Source organism: Armigeres subalbatus, chromosome 2 (assembly GCF_024139115.2).
Source record: "Armigeres subalbatus isolate Guangzhou_Male chromosome 2, GZ_Asu_2, whole genome shotgun sequence".
NCBI classification, from domain to species: domain Eukaryota; kingdom Metazoa; phylum Arthropoda; class Insecta; order Diptera; family Culicidae; genus Armigeres; species Armigeres subalbatus.
In genome coordinates, this window is record NC_085140.1 from 232,515,011 (window position 1) to 232,540,243 (window position 25,233).

General features: G+C 41.5%; 1 protein-coding gene across 5 annotated transcripts in view; it reads left to right on the top strand.

Moving 5' to 3' along the window:
* LOC134211882 (lachesin-like) overlaps positions 1-25,233 on the top strand; it is a 137,869-nt gene that overhangs the window by 41,063 nt on the left and 71,573 nt on the right. For 3 of the 5 annotated variants that reach the window (XM_062689244.1, XM_062689243.1, XM_062689247.1), the window contains one exon: positions 23,941-23,982. The exons of 1 other annotated variant lie outside the window; for it this stretch is intronic. In XM_062689244.1, the coding sequence (XP_062545228.1) occupies positions 23,941-23,982 (42 nt within the window). The remainder of the gene's footprint in view (positions 1-23,940; positions 23,983-25,233) is intronic. One more of the 5 variants, XM_062689245.1, reaches the window with a different exon arrangement.

Sequence of the window (25,233 nt, forward strand, 5' to 3'; positions counted from 1 at the left end):
TTCTATCCCATTTTTTTCCAAAAGTGGTCCAAGCTAATATTTAGGATGCTGGGCTCAGAGTGTACATTTACATCGGATATGAATTAGATCAGTACAACTTTGTCGAAGAGGCAAAGTCGTGGCGCGGATTACTGAGGCCCATGTAAAGTATTTTTAGAACGTCTCTTTTTTTATTAAACGCCAACTTCTTCACCTCTTATGTCTCAAACCAGCATTCCTCATATAATCTTATAATATTGAGTATCAAACTAATTTACCTCTCCTAATCCTAAATTGCGTGTAAGGGCATGACCGGCTCATACTGCCCATGGCAGCTGTTTCTTGCACTCAATTGAATTCGATTGAGGATGAAAATTTGACAACGATTTTTGCATGCCTTATATGCACAAATACATATACAAGGAGAAACAGACATTAGTCTGGTTCGTCGAGTTGATCGTATATTATATATTATATTATTATTATTATGTATACAGTATTGACCCGATTTTGTCACTCCCCGATTTTGTCTACCCCCGATTTTATCACGTTTTCGACCCGATTTTGTCACGTCCCGATTTTGTCACGTTTTCGACCCGATTTAGTCACCCCAAAAATTTTTGAAAAATTTAGTCATTCTTTTTATTTTCGTAAATAATCCTGCAAACAACGTTGATTTCGATGAAATAACTTTCACCGCTAGTAGTTTGTTATGAATGACTTCTGAGTACCTGGGAAGGATTCTATAAGCATTTTCGACAAGACAAAACTGGTACCGTTCACGCATTTTGCCTTTCCAAGGCATAAATGATTCATATTTGTTAAATGGAATAAAAAATTTAAAATATTTTTTTTACCGATTTTGTCACATACCCTGTTTTATCACCCCAAAATTCACCAGGGGGGTGATAAAATCGGGATATTACTGTATTATATTACTATATAAGACTATGGGTCTGCGTATATGCGTTCGATCATTTAGTAGTTTGTGAATAACTTATTCCAGAAGCTGAATTACAAAATGTGTTGTATGGTGGACTTCGAGTGCGAAGGTTTTTCAACAACTCTGCCTAAAAGTTCGTTGCTTGAATTCCGCTAATAACGGAGTTACAGTGCTAGATGCAGTAACCTAAACTAAATGATTGAAATGTTGTTATCATTTAGTACACCCAACCGGCGTATGTTAGATTTTCTAACAATTTTGTATAAAAATCTAACAAAACCTGTATAAGAACTGAGCATATGCAAAATTGTTAGATTCGTATACAAGTATTATATAAGAATCTAACAATTTTGTAAGCTTTTCTAACAATATTTGTTTGAGAGCTTACATTTTTTGTATAAGAATCTAACAATTTCGCATATGCCCAATTTTTATACCGATTTTGTTAGATTCTTATACAGAATTGTTAGAAAATCAAACAACCGCCGGTTGGGTGTATAAGTAACTGCAACTAGCGCTTTACCTCCGTTATTAGTGGAATTCAAAAACCGCAGTATTAAGCAGAGTTGTAGAAAACCTTCGCACTCGAAGTCCATGTGTTGTATCATTTTGAAATTCAGCTTTTGGAATGAGTTATTGACAAACTACTAAATGATCGAGCGCAAATTACTAAATGATCGATAACATCCTTGCTCCGAGCCTCCTTTAAAAAGGTTGAATTTGAAAAGAAATTATATCCTTTTTTGCCTTTCTCGTATACAAAGTATACGTAAAGGCTATATGTTCGCTCCAAAAACGAACTTTTGATAGGAGTCCCGTAGACCCATAGTGTTATATACCGATCGACTCAGCTCGACGAATTGAGGTGATGTCTGTGTGTATGTGTGTGTGTATGTGTGTGTGTATGTGTGTGTGTGTATGTGTGTGCGCAAAATATTCTCACTCATTTTTCAGGCACTTATCCTTAACCGCAACAAGTTTCATTCGACGTAGAATCTTGTCCCATTGTTTCGTATTGAAAATTGGCCCAATCGGACTATGGGTTCCGGAATTATGGCCAAAATATATTTATGTATAAGAAATATTCTCACTCACTTTCTAGGCACTTACTCTTAGCTGATTTACTCGCAACAAGTTTCATTCGACGTAGAATCTTGCCCAATTGTTTCGCATTGAAAATTGGCCCAATCGGACTATGGATTTCGAAGTTATGGCCGAAATTCATTTTTGCCTTTCTCGTATACAAAGTATACGTAAAGGCTATATGTTCGCTCCAAAAACGAACTTTTTATAGGAGTCCCGGAGACCCATAGTGTTATATACCGATCGACTCAGCTCGACGAATTGAAGTGATGTCTGTGTGTATGTGTGTGTATGTGTGTGTGTATGTGTGTGTGTATGTGTGTGCGCAAAATAATCTCACTCATTTTTCAGGCACTTATCATTAACCGATTTGCTCGCAACAAGTTGCATTCGACGCGGAATCTTGTCCCATTGTTTCGTATTGAAAATTGGCAGAATCGGACTATGGGCTTCGGAGTTATGGCCAAAATATATTTTTTTACAACAAAAAATCTCACTCTCTTTTTAGACACTTACTCTTAGCTGATTTACTCGCAACAAGTTTCATTCAACGCAGAATCTTGTCCCATTGTTTCGTATTGAAAATTGTACAGATCGGACTATGGGTTTCGAAGTTATGGTCAAAATCCACTTTTTCACATGATAAACACGTACAAAATTCTCACTCATTTATCAGGCACTTATTCTAAACCGATTTGCTCGCAACAAGTTGCATTCGTCAGGAAATCCTATACCATTGTTTCGTATTGAAAATTGACCGAATCGAACTATGGGATTCGTAGTTATGGCCAAACTTCATTTCTTACTAGAAAAATTTTCACTTATTATTTAGGCACTTATACTTAGCCGATTGGCCTGCAACAAGTTTCATTCGACGCAGAATCTTGTTCCATTGTTTCGTATGGAAAATTAAACAGATCGGTATTAAACAGATATGACCAAAGTTTATTTTTTTGCCTTTTTTCACGTGCGAAACACGTACAAAATTCTCACTCATTGTTAGGCACTTATTCTTAACCGATTTGCTCGCAACAAGTTGCATCCGACGCGGAATAATGTCCCATTGTTTCGTATTGAAAATTGGTCGATTCGAACTATGGGATTTGAAGTAATGGCCAAAATACATTTTTTTAGGCACTTACTCTTAGCCGATTTGCCCGATGCAGAATCTTGTCTCATTGTTTCTTATCGAATATTGGTTTAATCAGACTATGGGCTTCGGAGTTATGGCCAAAACATATTTTTTACTTACTCTTAACCGATTTGCTTGCAACAAGTTTCATGCGACGCGGAATCCTGTTCCATTGTTTCCTTCTCGGTTTCCTTTTGAGTGTCTCGAGAAAATATCAAGACAAAATTTTCAAAACGACTTATCTGCTTTTGTAAACAAAGATTCAAACGACGATTTGGAAGGGTTCTAAAATTTGTATGGGCCGTAACGCTCGCAGAATCATCAAAGACCAGTTATTTATTCCAGTTATTTAGACCCGACGAACTTCGTTTCATCTAAAATTGATTTATTCTCTGATTAGTTCTCGAGTTATGCAGAAAATTATGTTTCATTTGTATGGAAGCCCCCCTTTCCTAAGGGGGGATGAGTCTCGAACCATCTTAAGAACCTTCCCCGTCCCAAAAAAAACCTCTGCTTACCAATTTTCACGCTGATCGGCTTAGTAGTTTCGGAGTCTATAATGGTCAGACAGACAGAAATTCATTTTTATGTATAGACCTGTACAGCTGTTTTCGAATTCACTCACCCGATAGATTTTTACCGAGCCTGTAACAAGCGCGGTTTCATCATCATCAATAGACATAGACCGCTGTCATCATTGAAAAGTAGTATGAAAAAAATTATAGCCCGGGACATCCTGGCTACGATTTGGCGATGGGCTAAACAATAGCATGACAGTAGCCTGATTTTTACATTTGAGCGGCTCGTCTTCTCGAACAAAAGTTCATTATGCGACCCGCTCAAACGTCATAATTTCTTGGGGGAGTTCATTTTGCGTTAGTCTATATAGAAGATTATCAACGTTTACGAGGCGAACCGGTCCAGGGCCGAAAACCTCATTAATAAAGATATTAATAATAATAATTATCAACGTAATCCAAGAGCAGGTATTTATGGCAATTAATCTAGCCAGAGGCGGCTCTGTCCCAGTGTGGGGATGTTATGCCAATCAGAAGAAGAAGAATCTAGCCAGAAGTACAATAATGCAACAAAGTTACTCCATTGTACCTTTACTGACCCATCACTCCAAGCTTCCGAAACCGACTAATAACATGTTGATATCGTTTCAATTTAAGGACAACTATGCGTCCATCGTCAGTATTACCGAGTCAATAAATCCATTCAAGTAACCCCCAATTTCCCAGTCCTTTTCTGCAGAGTAATCACTCTTTGTAAGCGCTGTCGCTCGTAGAAATGGCACAACGTCAAACCAGGCAATCCGAGATCTCTCGCTGCTTCAAATGGCCGATGGTCATGGTTCGGTGAAACACCTTTTTGATGAATTTGCGATACTTAGTCCGTAAAAGCCCTCCTTAGCCGTGCGGTAAGATGCGCTGCTACAAAGCCAGACCATGCTGAGGGTGGCTGGGTTCGATTTCCGGTGCCGGTCTAGGCAATTTTCGGATTGGAAATTGTCTCGACTTCCCTGGGCATAAAAGTATCATGGTGCTAGCCTCATGATATACGAATGCAAAAATGGTAACCTGGCTTAGAAACCTCGCAGTTAATAACTGTGGAAGTGCTTAATGAACACTAAGCCGCGAGGCGGCTCTGTCCTAGTGTGGGGATGTAATGCCAATAAGATAGAGAGAGTCAGTAAAAGCAAACGGAAATAAACAATAACTTTTCAATGGCGCTTGGTGCGATTTAGCATAACCCAGACCATATATAGCTATCTCATACACTGGGCTGGAGTAACCTGTAGCCGAGAATAGAACCGTGCTGTCAATACAGTGGCCAAGTCCTTACCCGCTAGTGTAACCATGAGGTATAGTTGATTGGTCACGCTACCCGTTCATAGCGCACATACGTACTAAGTTTCATAAAGAGGTCCTATAGTATCCGCGGTAATATCATGGGGATTCCCCGAGAAAATGGTAACTGGATGTAGATGCGAAAGATTTAGAAGACATTTGGATTTTTGTAGGATTGATTGATATGTCTACGCTCATAAGTTTTTTTTTGCCTTTCTCGTATACAAAGTATACGTAAAGACTATATGTTCGCTCCAAAAACGAACTTTTTGCCTTTCTCGTATACTAAGTACCGTCGTCGGGGGTGATAATGGGTCAAATGGAGGTGAGAATGGGTCACTGTTTCAACTACTTAGAATGCTTGTAGAATGGATTGAATGTATCTGAGGGAAAGAAGACTAAAATATAAGATACCTTTTTGAACGATTTTGCTCTACGATCTCCAGGCTGCCGGAAAGAGCGATGACCCATTCTCACCCCCCAGACCCATTGTCACCCCCGATGGCGGTATACGTAAAGGCTATATGTTCGCTCCAAAAATGAACTTTTTATAGGAGGCCCGGAGACCCATAGTGTTATATACCAATCAACTCAGCTCGACGAATTGAGGTGATGTCTGTGTGTGTGCGTGTGTGTGTGTGTGTGCGCACCAAAAGAGCAAAAAGTTTAGCTCACTTTTTTTGCACTTACCCTCAACTAATTTACTCGGATCGGACTATGGGCGTGGAAGTTATGGCCAAAATACTTTTTCTCATAAAAAAGCGCGTAAAAAAGTCTAGCTCACTTTTAATGCACTTACCCTAAACGGATTCCCTCACAACAGGCTGCATTCGACGCAGTATCCTGCCCCATTGTTTCCTATTTAAAATTGGACGGATCGGACAATGGGCTTGGTAGTTATGGCCAAAATACTTTTTCTCATAAAAAAGCGCGTAAAAAAGTCTAGCTCATTTTTAATGCACTTACCCTAAACGGATTCCCTCACAACAGGCTGCATTCGACGCAGTATTCTGTCCCATTGTTTCCTATTGACAATTGGACGGATCGGACAATGGGCTTGGTAGTTATGGCCAAAATACTTTTTCTCAGAAAAAAGCGCGTAAAAAATCTAGCTCACTTTTAATGCACTTACACTGAACCGATTCGACGCAGAATCTTGTCTCATTATTTCTTATTGAAAATTGGCCCGATCGGACGATGGGCTCAGAAGTAATGCTCAAAATAATATTTTTTTACCGCACGAGAAAGGCATCATCACCGCTAGGTGGATTAATTTGGGTTTTTTATGGAAAAATCGCTAAAAAAATGTCACTCATTTTTCGGGCACTTATTCTCAACCGATTTACTCGCATTAAATTGCATTCGACGCAGAATGTCTCATATTTTCTTATTGAAAATTGGCCAGATCGGACTATGGGCTTAGATATTATGGTCAAATTACTATTTATTGTGAAAAAGAGTTCAAAATAGTCTAGCTCATTTTTTCAGCACTTTTCAGACTTCATCTATTCCCCCCCAAGCAACACAAGTTCAACAAATCTGGTTGCAGTAACCATATAGGGACTGAATCCGGTCATATATAAGTTACTGTGATTGATGTGCAAGATGTGTGCTTCTCAGGTCGCTCACAACAGATTGCATTCGACGCAGAATCTTGTCCCATTGTTTCCTATAGAAACTTGGCCGGATCGTACAATTGGGTCAAAAGTTATGGCAAAAATACTAATTTTAAAACTACAAAATAAAATGCCATTTTTTGCTCTTATGCTCATCCGATTTGTTTGCAACAAATTGCGTTTGGCGAAAAAAATTTTATGCATATAAACAAATATGAAAAATAAGACCAATCCACATATTGGTGTTATTTGAGATTTTTCCAAACCTTTTGAACGAACGAGAAAGGCACCATCACCGCTAGGTGGATTAATCTGGGTTTTTTACATAAGAAACACGTACAAAATTCTCACTCATTTTTCAGGCACTTATCTTTAACGGATTTTCTCGCAACAAGTTGCATTCGACGCGGAATCTTGTCCCATTGTTTCTTATTGAAAATTGGCGGAATCGGACTATGGAGTTATGGCCAAAATACATTTTTCAAAATCTTACTCATTTTAGTCACATATGTACCCTCAGCCGATTTGCTCGCAAGAAGTTGCATTCGATGCAGAATCCGGTCCCATTGTTTCCTGTTGAAAATTGGCCGGATCGAACTATAGGCTCAGAAGTTATGGTCAAAATACTTTTTTTTCACCAAAAGTGCGTAGAAATTACTCACTCGAAAGAAACGAGAAAGGCACCATCACCGCTAGGTGGATTAATCTGGGTTTTTTACAAGTTTTTGTATGAAAAAAAAAAAATGTTTCTTCATTCCTAGCAAGCTGCAGTCGTACAAAATTTTCCATCGCATTTCTGAAACACAATCTGAAAGACATATTTTTTGTGCATTTTAGAAAGGTGCAGAGGATTCGCCTAGTGAGCAAATGTATGTATTTAACAATTCTCTATCTGCGTATACTATATTCGTATTCTGGTTTCGATTTAACTCAATGCCATAAAACCACGCTGATAAAGGAATATGAAGTATACTTCAACAAAATCACATAAGTTCGCAATAAGGTTTTAAATAGAATTTGAATCAGAATACAAAATAAATCCCAAAACTCCTATATTTTTATATACATACTTACTGATATAAAATTGACCATATTCGGGAGAACCCACTCCACGATGAATTCATTTGAAAGCGGCATAAATGCTGGGGTATTGCCTTATCGTTAATGGTAAACGGGAATACGGCGATTTATCACAGACTGCTTCTTCTGTTACTATAATTCTATTGGTAGCAAAGCAGTTATTTGACTTTGAGAAAATGAATTCAGAATTGCGTACATAATGTAATAAAAATTCCGCCGAAAAAAAAAATTAAAATTTCGTTTCGTTTCGAAAAATTTCGAATTAAATGGACGTTGATTTCGTATCGTTTCGAATTCTCGAAAGTAAATAACTATATATTTCGCTTCGTTTCGAATCAACACAAACATTTTAAATTTCGTTTCGTTTCGTTAGGAAAAAGTGTCTTATCGCATACCCTTAATGGCATCGAATTGGAAGGTGGAAAACTATACAATATTTTATGGTAAAGAGCATTTACTAACTACCTGGTCGTTATCAGAAATGGTTTTAAGATAATCGTTGGTCTAGGACGAACTGTATAAAACGACCATTCACGGACGTTCCAGATTTGCGTAAAAGCTGTCTGGTAGCCACCTGCGGCCGTTGCAGAGTAAGAACTGTGAATTAACACTAAGACCACCATCAAAAATGTCCTAAAAAAATTACGACTCTAGGACGAACTATCCAAAATGACCATTTTACGGATGTTCCAAATTATTCGGAAGGCCGTCTGGTGGCCACCTGCAGTCATAGCTGATTAAGACTTTGAAATATCTCCAAGATCACCGTCAGAAATGGTTTAGAAAAAATTGCGCTGCTCTAGGATAAACTTTCCAAAATCACAATTTCTACGGTCGTTCCGGATTATCCCGAAGGCCATCTGTTGGTCTCCTGCGGTCATAGCAGAGTAATAACTATGAATTTCCTCCAAAATCACCGTCAGAAATGGTTTAGAAAATTTGCGTTGCTCTAGGACGAACTTCACAAAACGACCATTTTTACGGATGTCCCGGATTTTCCGGAAGGCCGCCTGGTGGCCACTGCGGACGTAGATGAGTAGGAGCTGTGTATTAACTCGAATATCACCATCAGAAATGGTTTACAAAAAGTTGCGCTGCTCTAGGATAAACTTTTCAAAATTACCATTTTTACGGACGTTCCGGATTATCCGAAGGCCGTCGGTGTACTAATGGGAATTCTCATACAAATGGGTGGGGGGGCAGCAGGGACAGCAGGGACAGCATGATGTCCAAGGGCTTGACGACCCCTCCCCAGCTGTCTGCGAGTCAGGGAGAACTGCCTAGGGCGTGGTGGGATTTAGCAGTGGGCTCTGCTAAAATCCCTCCCAAAAAACCACAAGTGCCCGTAAGCGGACTCTATCAAAGCGACTGTGTGCCGCTTCAAAAGCACAAGCCCAGGGAGTGCCAATTGGCATGGGGAGTGTCCCTACTTCGGTAGGGTAGCGCGTGAGCTGCTTCGGCAGGGAGTGAGTGATCTGTTTGTGCTGAGGCAGGAGTGTCATAGCGCGTCGCCGCTATTGTCACCTCGAAGCGCAGCAGAAGTCTGAGTATGGACTGCACATGCTGAGGTAGGAGTGTCGTAGCGTAGTATCGTTGATCGGACCCTACATACCGCTATCGACACCTCGAGGCATGGCAGTGGAGTGTTAGAGTGAGTTGGGGAGTGTCCCTACTTCGGTAGGGTAGCGCGTGAGCTGCTTCGGCAGGGAGTTAGTGATCTGGTTGTGCTGAGGCAGGAGTGTCATAGCGTGTCGCCGCTATTGTCACCTCGAAGCGCAGCAGAAGTCTGAGTATGGACTGCACATGCTGAGGTAGGAGTCGAGGTAGCTATAGACACCTCGAGGCATGGCAGTGGAGTGTTAGAGTGAGCACCCGAAAAAGGGTCACATGGAGCGAATGGTCTTTGGAGAAGCTGCATCGGCGGCAGGGTAGCAGTGGGTTGTACCCACACACCTACAGTTGTGCACATGTGGTGCATGGGGAGTGTCCCTGCTTCGGCAGGGTAGCGTGTGGTCTGCTTCGGCAGTGGTGTGATTGATCTGCTCGTGCTGAGGCAGGAGTGTCGTAGCGTAATATCTGTAGGCCCAGGCAGTTACCGCTATTGACACCTCGAGGCATGGCAGCGGAGCGCCCGGGAGAGCATCCAAGTAAGACTCAAATAGAGTGAATGGTGTGCGAGCACCCAAGTCAGTCTCGCATGGGACGGGTGCCTGTGTGAGCGATAATGAGCGAGTACGTTTAGTACTGCCATCCCCCAGAAGTAGTACTACTGGGAGGTAGTTCCTGGGGGAAACGATGGTGGAGCCCAAGGGAGTTTAGTCGGTATTACCGGTATGGTCGAGTCCGACACTCCAGTACACTTCCGTGTGGTAGTTTGGCAACTACAATGCACGTGTACTGGGTTAGTGTGTAAATGCATTCTCCCTTGTAAAAAAAAAAAAATACAAATGGGTGGCCAAAAATATTTTTTCAATGAAAACTGTTTCTATGCAACATATTTTATGTGCAGGAATATTTAAGAACCTTTTTTTAACCCTTTAAGAGCCATCATTAACCCTTCAAAAAATGTCACCCGCGAAACAACTTTTTTTTTTAATTTTTTGTTTTTTTTTTCAATACAGCATGCATAAAATAGCAAACAACAATATTTCTAGTAATAATGTTGTTCATTTTCTAATCATTACGAGGTATAGAGAATAAAAAACCATAATTTTCAAAAAAAAATTTGATTGCAGCGTTCTCGTAAACGCGCAAATATGCGCAAGCAAATCACTCACTAGAAGGTGGTACTAGGGTTATATTTCAATCTCCCACTTACAAATCAGGGGACATTAGGTTTCCGGGACCATTTTATAGCACAGAGTTATGATAATTAAAGTTTTTCTTCTACAACTTTTTGATAAAAAAAAACTTCGCATGCAAAACAAACCAATCTATCGGAAAGCTAAAGTTTTAAGCTTTGAAATGGTATATAAAACCTTATATTTGGAGAAAAAATGACTTCATAACATACAAATCAAAGTTAGTAATGATTTTTTTTATCAGCTTTTTTCACTTCACCAGCCCATATCTTTTGACTGAATAAACACAGCGCTTCAATATTTTCCCATTCTCTTATCTAGGGTATATACTTTCATATGATATATAAATTAGACAAATTGGAGATAGTAAATTTTTCGATTAATGGCCACCTTTTCCCCATAGTGTGGTGGCCACCAACGGTTATAGCAGAGTAAGAACTGTGGAATATCTCCAAAATCACCATCATAAATGGTTTAGAAAAAAATGCGCTGCTGTAGTACGAACTTTCCAAAATGACCATTTTTACGAACGTTCCGGGTTATTTTACCCGAGCTTTCTATCGAATCACTTTTATTATCTTTTCAATTGATGAAAAACAAATTTTTTGAGGAATACATGGTGGTTTGGTGCAAATTGGTCAACTGACTAAAATGATATCTCATTTTTTATCTTTTATCTTTCATTGAGAGGGAAAAGCCAGCGAGAGTGGAGTTAAGAATGAATTTCGCTCTTTCTCTCGTAGGCATAAAACCTCTTGTTTTTTTCATATCAACAGTTTACAAACCAAATGATACATTCTTGGTGTTTTTTAAAACTAACTTAACTTTGATTTAATTTATTTGATGGTAGGCAGCATGCCCATTATCTTATTTTAAAAATACATACATTCATTGGTCATTCAACTAAAAACTATGACTAAGTACTTGTTTGATTTGTTCTCTAGACATTATTATATTTAAACGTTCACAGTTTGCATTATACAGAGACATCATACGATACATCGATTCATTTCTAGCATAGTTCTGAAATCTGTTGGGAATTTGAAATTGTCGAGAATATCTTAAACCTACTCTTCCCTCGTAAAATGTAACTTGTCCTAACAAGTAAGGAGACACATATTTTCCGTCAATAATATCCTTTAACTTTAACGATACAATATTGGAACATTTTCACTACGACTAACATAACAAAAAACTTGACTTACATAGTATTGGACAAAAACATTTTGTTTTTCAATGCAGAACGCGACAAATTAAAATCAAATACTCTATAACATTGATTGAAAATTCTACACTAAGAAAATTTTCTAAGATTTTTCCTTGAAAACCAAGTCGCTGCAGTTTGAACACCGCAATCTAATGATTAATTTTATCAAAGGTAGCTGATAGATCAGTGTATACTGCGTCAACCTGAAGACGATTCTGTAGCGAGGGAGCTATAAACGATACGTACGATAAGAAGTTTGTGGATGTGGACCTTTTAGGGATGAATCCATGTTGAGATTCAGTAATATAATTACTGCAGCTGTGTGTTAAAAATGCTAGAACAATAACCTCGAGCAGTTTCGCCGTTGCGCAGAGAGAAGCTATCTCAAGGTAATTTGAAACTTCGCGTTTGTCTCCCTTTTTATAGACTGACAGATGTAGAATGTTTTCCAAACATCTGAAAAAACTCCAGAGCGTAGAGATGTGTTGAAAATGGCAGCCAATGGTGAAGATAGGGCAGTTGAGCACTTCTTGATGATCAGCGAAGGCACTCCGTCTGGTCCAGGATTTGTCGAGCGTTTCAGTTTCGTACAAGCATTCATAACAGTCTCGGCATCAATGGAAGGCTTTCCCTGAAAACCAAGTCGCTGCAGTTTTGTGTTGTACTTTTTACAACGATGCGAGTCCCGGAAGGTTAAAATCCTACACCCAAAAACTTTTCTCAAAATTAATGTATAAAACCTTGGAATTTACAATACTGCAATAAATTTGAGCTTTCCATACAGATACTGTATTAAAATAATACACAGTTGTAGGATTTCTATACAATAAAGGTTATATTGGAAACTTCCGAAATTGTTTGTGCCAACATTTTATACAGTTTCTGTAAGGTTCTTATGCAAAACTATATTAAAATCCGCCATCCGCTGGTAAGGTGTTTTATCAGTTTATTGTGGTTTATGAACGTTCTGATGATGCTTCATTTAATTTATTTATATCTACATCATACATCTAAACAGACAACACTGAATCAATTTGACGCCATAATACACGGTTCAAGGCTGCATCTCTCCATCCTCGATAGCACCCCACGCTCGCCAAGGTGTTCTGTACCTGTCAGCCCACCTCGCTCGCTGCGCTCCAAGCCTTCTTGTACCTGCCGGTTCGGAAGCGAACACCATATTTGTAGGATTGCTGCCGGCATTCTAGCAACATGGCTTGTCTATCGTACCTTTCCAGCTTTAGCAACCTTCTGGATACTGGGTTCGCCGTAGAGTTGGGCGAGAATACATTTGTGTGCGGGTGTGAATCTTTTTTTACCGCAATTTCTTCTGGAGCCCGTAGTAGGTCCGACTTCCATAGATGATGCGTCTCGACCACCTCGAAGGTATCCCCGTCTATCGTAACATTGCTTCCTAGGTGGGCCCTGTCGAGCTCGGTTCCGCCCACCAGCATGTACTTTGTCTTCAAAGCATTCATTACCAGTCGAACTTGTGTTGCCATTTAGTTATCGCATTGACATGTTTGTGGCTACTGAGATCAATAAATTAAATTAGTCATTTTTCTCGGTTCAGCATTGTTGGCTTTTCGACCCTAAGCATATGTTGCTCAAGAATTTTGAAGTTTCATAAAAAAAAAATCATTAGTAAACTGTAGAAATACTACAATAAGAGATCGGCGAAGACGCCATCTTGTTTCCAATCGAACCGTCAAAAGCGGTTCCAATTCGACTTGTTTACATTTTGCATCCATAAGAAGCAAGCAAAAAGTTCAAGAGCTGCCAGTCTTATTTTTACGGTATCATGCATTTTCATACGTTGCCATTTCGACAGTTTTTCACTCCACCGGTCTCTGGTTATAGGGTGGCTAGTAAACTGATGAGTTTTTCGGTTTTATTAATTTATTCCTTTATTTTTTTATTTGCCGCCCTCTTCATTATCATTGGAAAAGAAGAAAAACATATTTGTTCCGGCCTAACATGAAAACTTATCAAATTATTTTAATAGCATTTCCTCAGTTATTAATTGCTCGCCATTGCATGAGTATGTATCTTGTATGGCAAGTACAATAGATACACTATGCCCAGAAAGTCGAGAATATTTCCAACCCAAAAACATCCTAGACCGGACCGAGAATCGAGCTCGCCATCTCCGAATTGGCAATCCTACACATTTGCTCGCAAGGCTACTGGATTCCTCTTATTTGGTGTCCATATATGTAATTACATCATCTCACGTTTTTCACAGGAGTTTAAAATAACTACTTTGCTTGCAAATACCTCATTCAGGATACACCCAGTACAAGCACCGTTATTGTTCTTGTGAACAACACTGATTCGCATTCATGACAGAATTTAATTATTAGTGGCTCGTTTTCCACCAGAAAGAACACACGGATGAATGCGGAGGAAAAGTTAACCTAGACCGCATCAAAAGGAAATCATGAAATATACAAGAACTGGGGAAAAGGCAAACCAAAATCCCTTATTCCATTTAATTAGCAGCTGCCGTACACCATGGCAAAACATCCTTTCATCATAGGCGCCTCCGCAACCATCATCGTCATCTTCACTTCCTTCGTGAAACACTGAACTCCACCAGCGACGTCACCTGAGTTCAACCAATAACTGCCACAGGGATTGTGGGAAGAGGGTGGCTCGATGGACCACGGTGGTCGAGTGCGGAGAATTATGGCAAGTAATATACTGCTCGAGTTGATAAGGGATAGTTTTTCGTTAAAATATATTTGCTAGGCAGATTTCTTTTGTTAATTTAATATTTTTTAATTCCAAATCATTTTAGACGTTATTTATTTACATCATTTGAGTTCTGCCCTATGAAAAGCCAAATCATGAGTCCAAAACTATAATATATCCATTTGATTTAATATGACAGCCAGCAATAATTGGCTCTAGAATCTTGGCACAAAACTCCCCAATTAGTGCCTTTGGCTAAGTTACTCCTCTTTCTTTTGGAAGTGAACTTAGATCATCTATATCCGGAAGCCGTATTCACTATATGAAGATGTCACTCTACCAACTAAACTTTACAGCTCATTGCCTCAAACATTGTGGTTGAAAACTTCCGCATCTTCAACAACTTTCCCTCACAACTGTAGACCGCATTTATACTTTATTTATATTTTACAGACCCTTACTTTCACATGATCCTATTAAGGTATGAGCTCATGGCTTTGTACTAAATACATTATAATGAGACTTGCATTCCGCTTTGATTGCCATTGACTCAAACTTGATGAATGCTCGGAGTCAAACAATCAAACTATCTTCTTCTTCTATATACATGAAAATAAATTTCTGTCTGTCTGACCCTTATAGACTTATTATTTATTTATTTTTTTGAACATCAATTTCTTCATAACTCGAGAATTAATCAAGCAAATGGAATCAAATCTTGCATGTGGAAGTTTTGGAAGGGAGGATATGTTTCTGTGAGAACTAGAACTAGAACTCGAGAACTAATCAGAGAATAAATCAATTTTAGGCGAAATGAAGTTCGTTGGGTCTGCTACTATAAAATAAAAATCAGTTGTTTAGTTTTGACTGCCCAAGACTTAGTGCTATAACATTCTATTATTACATTCATATGGTATTTCCTTGATTTTGAGCCACTGTGTGGCAGCACTGTTAGCGGGTTTCAAGTGGCTGCGCCAAAGAAAAGGCACACACCATCAGTCCGCCCCAATGTAACCAAAGTTGACGGCTACGTCCCTATACCTGCCTGGAGATTCTCTGTCCCTGATGTGATGTGGAAACCGCGTTTGAGTTTTCCGTCAAGCCAGTCACCGCACATCGGTAGCTAGCTAAATGGTTGCAGTTTTTAGGAGGAATTTCAACGAAATATTTAATTATTTATGATGAAACCGACGTTGTGGTGAGGGTTCTTTGGCTTATGTTGTTTCCAAAACCACCACCTGTCAAATTGTTCATTGATATTTATTTCAGTTACCGGCACTTTTGAACCAAATTTTGATCTGCGGTGTTACACACTTCAGTTTGGGCTCTTAGTTAAAGCTGAGGAAAACATTTTTAGGAGAACGAGTGTTGTCAAATCGTGAAAGTTGGTAAATAGAATTATCAGTAAGTCAGTCGGTCGCTGTATCTTCAAACCCTTTGCAGATATTATTCGCTTTGAGTGATTAATGAGTGGAAAGCCGTTAATTTAGTTAATGTTTCTGCGTTCAGAATGTGTCATACAATAATAGAATCAAATAGCTCTTTGCAGCTGATTGTTTAAATTCCGTTCTCTTCTTATTACATCACTTACTTACTCTTACTCATTTGTCCTGTACACCTCTAGGGGTACATAAAGCAAGTGTGAAAAATCTTCACCCTGGGCGGCTGCTCGCTTTATCTTTGACCTAGGACAAGGTCCTATCCTATCGACTTGCTTCATTTCTTTGTTGGGGCCTCGTCGCCACGAACTCCTGGGTCTGCCTCTGCTGCGATGTCCTGCAGTATACCAGACCAGCGCATTGTTGATGGTAAGACTCACCGTGCCGGAGCGTTCAGTTTATGTTTTATATCAGAGTGTCGGATAGGGTCAGATAAAGATCCGTTATGCAGGTCCGTCTTGAGCATCTATGCTGATATGTGGTCGACCCCGGATTCTTGTTGAATTTCATGCTTCAATCTTTATATTGTACTAGTCGACCCGGCAGACGTTGTCCTGCATAGTAGGCGAAAACGCGCGGTGAACTGCCCATGCGAAATTCCTATACAAATCTTAATTTCAATTTTCACCATTTACTCAACCTCACTCGTGATTTTCCGCTTGAGGAAATATCATATAAACCCGTCGGAAATGATAACAAACATATCTGCTGAAGGAATGAAGAAAATCCATCCAGCCGTTTTCGAGTTATGCGGATACGAACACAGACCATTTCATTTTTATTATATAGACTAGTCGACCCGGCAGACGTTGTCCTGCGTAGTAGGCGAAAATGCGCGTTGAGAAGTGCCTATGCGAAATTTCCATACAAATCTTCATTTTAGTATTTCATGATTTACTCAACTTAACTAATGATTTTCCACAGAGGAAATATCATATAAACCCGTCGGAAACTATAACGAATGTAACTGCTGAAGGAATGAATAAAATCCTTCCAGCCGTTTTCGAGTTATGCGGATACGAACACAGACCATTTCATTTTTATATATAAGAAGAAGATATGTCCTGATCTACATTTGTTGACGAAATAAAATTTTATAAAATTCAGAGATGAAGCTTCAAAGTAGACACGTCGGCGGGCAGCAGGGACTATGTCCAAGGGCTTGACGATCTCTCCCCAGGCCATCTGCGAGTTGTGGTGCCTGCCTAGGATATAGGGGGTTTGACAGTGGGCTCTGTTAAACCTCTATAAAAAGCTGCATGTATCCGCAAGTAGGCTCCACCAAAGCGACCATGTGCTGCTCAAAGCGCACAAGCCCAAGTTCTGGTGTTAGGTGAGACGCTAAACAGAGCTGACATGACGGTCATCCGACGAGACAGGAGGTTTGCGCAGGTCCAATAAGCCGCCTTCAAAAACAACCATTACGAACGACATAGAAGATAATACGACTCGATATAATCGGCAACGACCTAGGCGACGAATAAAGGCTCACGCCTGGAAGCTTGGAACATGGAACTGCAGGTCGCTAGGCTTCGTAGGTTACGACAGGATAATCTACGATGAATTACATCCCCGCGACTTCGACGTCGTAGCGCTGCAGGAAATCTGCTGGACAGGACAGAAAGTGTGGAAAAGCGGGCATCGAGCGGCTACCTTCTACCAAAGCTGTGGCACCACCAACGAGCTAGGAACCGGCTTCATAGTGCTGGGCAAGAAGCGCCAACCCGTTATTGGGTGGCAGCCAATCAACGCAAGGATGTGCAAGCTGAGGATAAAAGGTCGATTCTTCAATTATAGCATCATCAACGTGCATAGCCCATACGAAGGGAGATCCGACGACGATAAAGAAGCGTTCTATGCACAGCTGGAGCAGACATACGATAGATGCCCACTGCGGGACGTCAAAATCGTCATCGGTGACATGAACGCTCAGGTTGGAAGGAAGGAAATGTATAGACCGGTCATCGGACTGGATCAGATAAACGACTGGTTTGACAGCGAATGTGAGCAGTTGGTTGAGGAGAAGAATGCAGCATGGGCGAGATTGCTGCAACACCGCACGAGGGCAAATGAGGCACGATACAAACGGGCGCGAAACAGACAAAACTCGATTTTTTCGGAGGAAAAAGCATCGGCAGGAAGATCGAGACCGTGAAGCGACGGAGGAACTGTACCGCGCTAATAACGCACGAATGTTCTATGAGAAGTTAAACCGTATACGTAAGGGCCACGTGCCACAGGCCGATTTTTTTTCTTCCTAAGCAATGGAGGGGGACTCTGCTCAACAGACATCCTGGGTTGTCCAGGAAGTGCGGGGCTAAGGACCACCTCCAACAGCAAACGAGGGAGGCAGGACTACATCCCGACCCGCTAAACCGTTTCCATTTCCGCCAAGCCCATCGTCCCTTCGGTACAACCATAAAGTAATGCTTCAAAGGGGGACCAGTGCACAACGCACTCTCGAGGTTAGCTGCGTGTCCTTGCAGCATCGAACATCGTGACTCGTCTTTTTAGAAGAGCACCATGGTATCGTGCCAGCGCATTGTCGGCTTTCCAGGTGGCCTTACCACGCCCTATATCTTCGGAAGGCGCCTGCTTCCCTCTGCACAACTGGTATCAAGAATGATGATGCCGCGTGCACCCCAAATTGACCTCTCTGCGATAGGGCCTATTCGCCAGCACACAGAGGGACTTGCCGACGCGGTGCCTACGCCTGCCCTAGCCTTGACGAGGACTCCTTTCCGTCCTCGGGCTCGGAACCCGCCCGGTTGACCGACGCCGCGAAAGCGACGATACCATGTTGTTCTTCGCGCGGCCACTTGTTCGATAAAAGGATCGAGTTCGACCACAGAGCATGACCACCGGTATGACCCATGAAGCCGACTCCGATCCCTTGGACCACCTCTTATTTGCGCCTGAACTAGCCATCCTTGAGTCCACGTGCCACCTTCTGTGTAGCTCCGAGACGATTTGTGCGATAGCCGATAAAACGGCGTTCCAGCCAACTTCATCTTTACACATTCTCCGAACTAGGTTGTCCGGGGTAGTGTCCAGACCACATGTGGCAAGCATGTGGTCACGCATTGCGCGAAAACGTGAGCACACGAACAACACGTGTTCCTCCGTTTCCTCTAAACCTGCGCACACCAAACACTCGGGCGAGGCCGAGCAAGCCAGCTGCGTTACCTGCACTGTGATTTTGCAGCACGCTTAACCACCGGGCACATCGAACCCCCCATGGGGTGCTTGCTGTTCACAGCTTTGCTGGAACAAATCAAACAGGAGGGTTCGTGCAGAATTGTACCTTATGTCCCTCAAATCCGCAGCGTCGCCAGAGATTGCTTCTGTCAGGGCCTTTGCAGTCCCATTGCTTGTGCCCCGGTTCCAGGCACTTGAAGCAAACTTCGGGTTGCTCGTATATGCGCACAGGGCATACCGACCATCCCACCTTGACGCTCCCTAACTTGACTACCTTGGAGGCGTCCACTGCAGATAGCCGAACCAATGCTACCTGCGTCCCTGCCGGACCTTTCCGTAGCCGAACGGCTGCGGTGGTCGTCTCCACTTCACACTGTCGCCGCAGTGCCGTGACGAGCTCTTCGACTTCGGTGATCTCGTCCAGGTCTTTAACCCTTAGATTCACCTCCGTCGTGAGTGCCCTCACCTTGACCATCTCGCCTAGGTCTTCCTCCGCCAACTTCTTGTAGGCGGCGCCCTTTTGCGTGACGCCCCGTTTAAGCTCGAGGATCATCTCGCCCATCCGAGTACGTCTTATTCGACGTACGTCGGCGCCGAGTTCACCGAGCTTGACGTCACTCCTCATCGCCTTCAAGACGTCCGAGAACTTAGCCTCGTCCGTTTTGATGACTAGGGCATCGCCCCTGGAGTGATTGGCGCCTACCCTAGACTTCTTGCTACCCTCATTCGCCTGGGCCTTCTTTTCGGCCCTTGACGTCTTTGGTTTCCTCTTGTTCTTGGCCAGGGACCAGGAGGCGTCATCCTCCTCTATTTCCCTGGTCTGGTGCGGCTGAGAGCTCTCAGCTTGCCGTAACCCCTTACCACCGTCTTTCCTGGGTGGACGGACCTTTCCAGGTCCATCCTCCCCCGGTTTTGGAGGTACCTGGCCGGGGTTCAGCTTCCCAGCCCCACTACCCTTGTTCGGGGTAGTAACCCTCCGCGTTTTGGAGCGGCCCCCAGGGAGCTCATCCCCTGGAGACTGTCTCCCCCGTTTTTGCGTTAACTCCGTTGGAGCAGTCACCACCGACGTGCCCGCGAATACTTGAGCCTCAGTCTGGGTAGACTTTGGCACCACCGTCTTCGCTGGCACGCCCTCGGTCGATTCGACCTTGCCCGAGTCCGCAAATCCTTGGGCCTCAGTCTGGGTAGACCTCGACTCCACGGATTTCACGGGTTTACACTTGGCCGTCCCGACCGCCCTCTCCAGCTTGGCGTCCAACATCGACTTTCGAAGTTTCAGCAAGCTCCTTTTGAGTTCCTTACTGATATTATGCTTCGATGGTTAGGGACGATGGTCCCGTTGGTCGCACCCACTCACTCTAGCTGATGTCAGAAGGACAACAATGTCCAGACTGCACTACCAGCTAAGTACGCAACCCTTAGCTGACGGTCAATTGTCATCGGAAGACCCGTGGAAGCGTGAGATTGGAACTTGTGAGGACCAGAACTGTGTAGGTCGCTTCTTCCCAGATGTCAACTCACCATTTCGCAGCCCCCGGAAGGGGACTAGTGGTCAAAAGAAAGAACTACTAATCCCCTTTAAGGAAGTCCGGTGTCATGAAATTTGGTCAATGCTTTACAGAAAACGAACAATTAGAAGGAGAGGACTGTCGTCCCGACATTTTAAGGGTTAAACAATATTACTGGTTAGACAAACATATTCCAAATTGTCATAGAATGCAAAGACATATACAAGCTTCAACATTTTGAGCATTGCAAAATCGCCTGGAAAAGTATTTGCATATCTCTCATTATAGGACCCCTAGCCTAAGGTCCATATCCACTAGGATGGGGCTGCCATCTTAGATATACATTCCGGGGAATAGCATTTTATACTCAGCCGCTAGATTCCAGTATCGACACTTTCAGAGCCGCACCTCCTTGGTGGACAGTCGCTCGATTAGTGAAGTCAGATTTGCACAGCTTCCCAACTCACACCAGGACTGGACTAGTGCACTTCGAGAGGCACACGGTCGCTTTACTGGTGCCTGCTTGCGGATCTATGCAGATTTTCATAGAATTTTACCATTCTGTCAAACTCAATTACAACCTAGACAAGCCCCACCGGACACACCCCCTCACTCCAGCTGATGTCAGCAGGACAACAGTGTCCACTGCCCAGGCTTTACTATCAGCTAAGTACGCAATCCTTAACTGGCGGTCGATTGTCATCAGCATAGGTACTTATGGAAGCAAGTGTGTTGTATCTTGTGAGGCGCACAGCTATGTTGGGCCTCCTTTTCCGGATGCTAATAATAGCGCAGCTGTTAGGGAAATAATTCAGAGCTTTTCAGTGGAATGTCTCCACTTCTCCGTTCAATTCTTCTATTCTTCAATAGTTGTGTTAGCCTCATAATTACGTTTGCGAAAACGACAGTCTAGATTTGGATATAATGTCAAAGAAGAAGAAAATGGCATAATTTGAGAATTTTTTTATATCTGAATATACAATCCAAGCACAATTCTTTTCAATTGACGAATCGACCCTCGCCACTCTAGCAGAACAAGAGACAATCGATCGCCCACCGATTTCCAACACGATAACAACAATTTAACAAGCATGTTTACAAATGATCTCACTCAATAAACCGTCTCCCGTAGCCGCGCAAGATCGTAAATTTTATCGCTACTTTACGCCCCTTTCAATCGCAAAACAAGAAACGTTCTCCCCGATATGGGCGAAGTCACCGTAACGTAATTTTATGTCGTAGCAATAAGTGGCGAATTGAGTCATACCCACACTTCGTACCCCATCTTCCGTTCCCATCCAGCGAGCCGCGAGAATTGATATCACGGACGGGTGGGTACAAGGACCAGGGAGGATGTGAGCGAAAGTCTGCTTCACAATAGAAAGCACCGCTGAGGCTTCCCCTTTCGACAAATAGGCCTACACTTTGCGGTGAAGGCAGAAGAAGCCTTTGGCACGGAAAAGATTAGTGAGCAGATTTGTACTTTTGATTTTGGTTGTTTCTTTCCACACTTCGCATAAACAAATCAACAGTAAATGTGAGAATCTTTCCAGGAGGAGTCAACATAAATAAAAACCCATAATATCCCCTTATTTGCAAAATATCTTGATCCGTTAAGCTCTTTTCTTGAACGCAAACAGTGGGGCAGCTTGGTAGAGACAAAAAGAGGAAGACATTTTTCACTCACTTATTTTTCCAGTCCGTCGAACTTTTTGCTTTTCGCTACTCGGCTGCTGAAAGGCTCTGAAAACTACTTACTTTTTGTGTGGTCGACTTACACTTATTCCTTTTTTCAATAGTCCGATCTGGCCAATTTTCAATAGCAAACAATAATGAGACAGGAATATGTTGCGAGTAATTCGGACAATGCTAAGTTCCTAAAAGTGTGTCTACAAAATTTGTTTTAGTTGTACGAGAAAGGCAAAAATCTCTGCAGCAATGGAAGCTACATTGCAGATAAATCATTCTATAGCTAAGAACACCCGCTTTATTATCAAATGAGTATATCAGATTTTATATCATGAATAAAAATGGATCTATGTATGATTACCACTATGGGTATGCTGCAATTAAATGATTCGAAAGCTTATTTTAGGTGGATTGGTCCCTCGTTTTTTACGATAAACGTATTTTATAGCCTTGGTTTATTGAATAATATTCATAACAGACTCCTTTCCTAGCGTTGGATGGTTATGGACCCACCTAAACAGTTGAAAGCTATCGATAAAAAAAACCACCACGGAATAGCGGTCACTACCCAACAGGGCGGAAAATCAGCAGCTGACTTTGGTTTGAATCTGTACTCGGTAGCGGAAAGGACAGCTGCGGGAAGAGTAAAACGATGTCTGTACTGCTGTCACCAACTGGTTCCGAGTAAACTTTTCGAAGCCGTGTTGTAGGGCCGGCTGAGAATTCTCTTTATACTTTCGTCGGAAATTCGCGATGACATCGGGTAGATTATCATCTAACTGGCATCGGTCTTTTGGATATGTTTTGAACGCGAATAAGCGAATGCGCACAAACAGATTCAAAAGAAATAAGTGCTTTCATGTTTTTCGTATTACATCGATTTAGATGCTGATTTGATTATAGGAAAACTGATTGAAGAGTACCATGTTTACAACACTTGAACTCAAGACAAAATTTTCAAAACGACTTATCTGCTTTTGTAAACAAAGATTCAAACGACGATTTGACGAATCTGAAAGCTCTCCCACGCAAACCAACACCATCAACAGGTAGCGGAAACCTTCATCTACCTATTGATGGTGTTGGCTTGCGTGGGAGAGCTATCAGATTCGTCAAATCGTCGTTTGAATCTTTGTTTACAAAAGCAGATAAGTCGTTTTGAAAATTTTGTCTTGAACTCATTTGTTGCAAAATATTTGTATAAAATTTCGCGAATTCTTGGCAAACAAAACATATTTTTTGTAGAAAAAAAAATATCGGCTTCACCTCTTCTAAATTTTTATCCTTCCATTTGATGCTCGGTCATCAACAAAAGCTTCATCATAAAAAGACAATCTTCTAGGGCAATAACTGTTCGTCTTCAGCGTTATTACTAAGCCACATTTCATCGAAGTAACAATGTACTGAACATTGATTAGGGTGTGACTGAGTGACAAACGTCCAGAATGGATTGGGATGGTGTCCAAATAGATCCGGACTTCTCTCAATGACATCCACATTCCACAATTTCAGTAAAATAGAAGCGAATCAGTTAGCGCGAATAATATTATATAACAAAAATGCTAATAAACAAGTTGTATCAATGTAGTGAAATTAGATGGTTAGTTATGGGATTGGGGAAGAAATTGTGCCTAACAGGCGAACGACAATAATTAACCAGCATTCAAAAACAAAGTGTATTGACATTAAATTATTGCATTTTTCTCCTTTCATTTCAGAAGATCCTGTCGAGGATAACAATTCGTATATTCTAGATAAGGGTAAGCTACTGTTATCGAGTGTTTCTATTCTGTTTGTATTTCTTTCTCAAATTTGAAGCGAGGGGTGTAACAATAATGTAGTTCGAATCGAATTTCATTCAAGCACGCTAAGAATGAACTGATGAAAATTGAGTCGAATCCTACTCATTTTCATTAAGCACAGTGCAAAATTAAATGATGTTTGCGCTTTAACTAGTGATCTGTTTGCTGTAAAATGCACTCAGATAGATAGGTGAATTTGTTTCCCATCAGTCGTATCGTCGTAAACATTGTGAAAGATCATGATTAGCTTCCACGAAATCATCAACTGTTGAGGTCGTAATACGTATCTGTCAAAGGTACAATCAAGTGGTGGATTTAAATAAACTAACTAAACAATTTCCGTAAGTATTGAAAAATCTATGCATTCTGGATGATCAACAAATGTTGAGTTTATCAGATTTTAGATAACGCGGAAAACTTAGGAATCTTATGAATTTGAGTAACCTGGAGTGTCTAGAAAATGGGCACGCAAAAAACAAATCTTAAATTTTTTAACAAATTTTAAAACTGTATACAGTCTTTTCATGGTTCTCATTCAGAACTGTATGAAGATCTTTCATCCGCTATTTGGACGTAAAAACATCAAGGATTTGTATGCTTTACCGAATCGAAAATAATTTATGATATTCTGAGAACTTTAGGTCATTATATTTATTTGAATCAGAAGGGTCAAAGTCAGCCCCAGAATCAGGAAAAAATGGAATATTAAAAACTGTGTAAAATCAGAGGCATCTTTAAATCTGCAAAGATCATACAATCTTCAACATGATAAAAACAACTAGACATCCGATGACAATTTCATCGTCTTCAAAACATAGTTGTTCAGATAACACTTACGTCAGACAGTGGACAACTCTCACACCATACTACACAGTACGCTCAAACAATCGACGCCGTTAACCGCACGGTTACGAGATCTAGATTATGAAGCGTTTCTTATTTCAATCTATAGATTTTTGTTTTTTCCATGAAATGTGTTGTAGGTTGATATGGAAAAATCCTTTTTTGAAACGATTTAATAGTGAAGGTGGGTTGAGTACCAAAACAAAGCTCTATCCTCGAATGCGCCCCACGCTCGCCAAGTATGTTTGTACCTGGTCTGCCCACCTCGCTCGCTGCGCTCCACGCCGTCTCGTACCTGCCGGATCGGAAGCGAACACCATCTTTGCAGGGTTGTTGTCCGGCATTCTTGCAACATGCCTTGCCCAT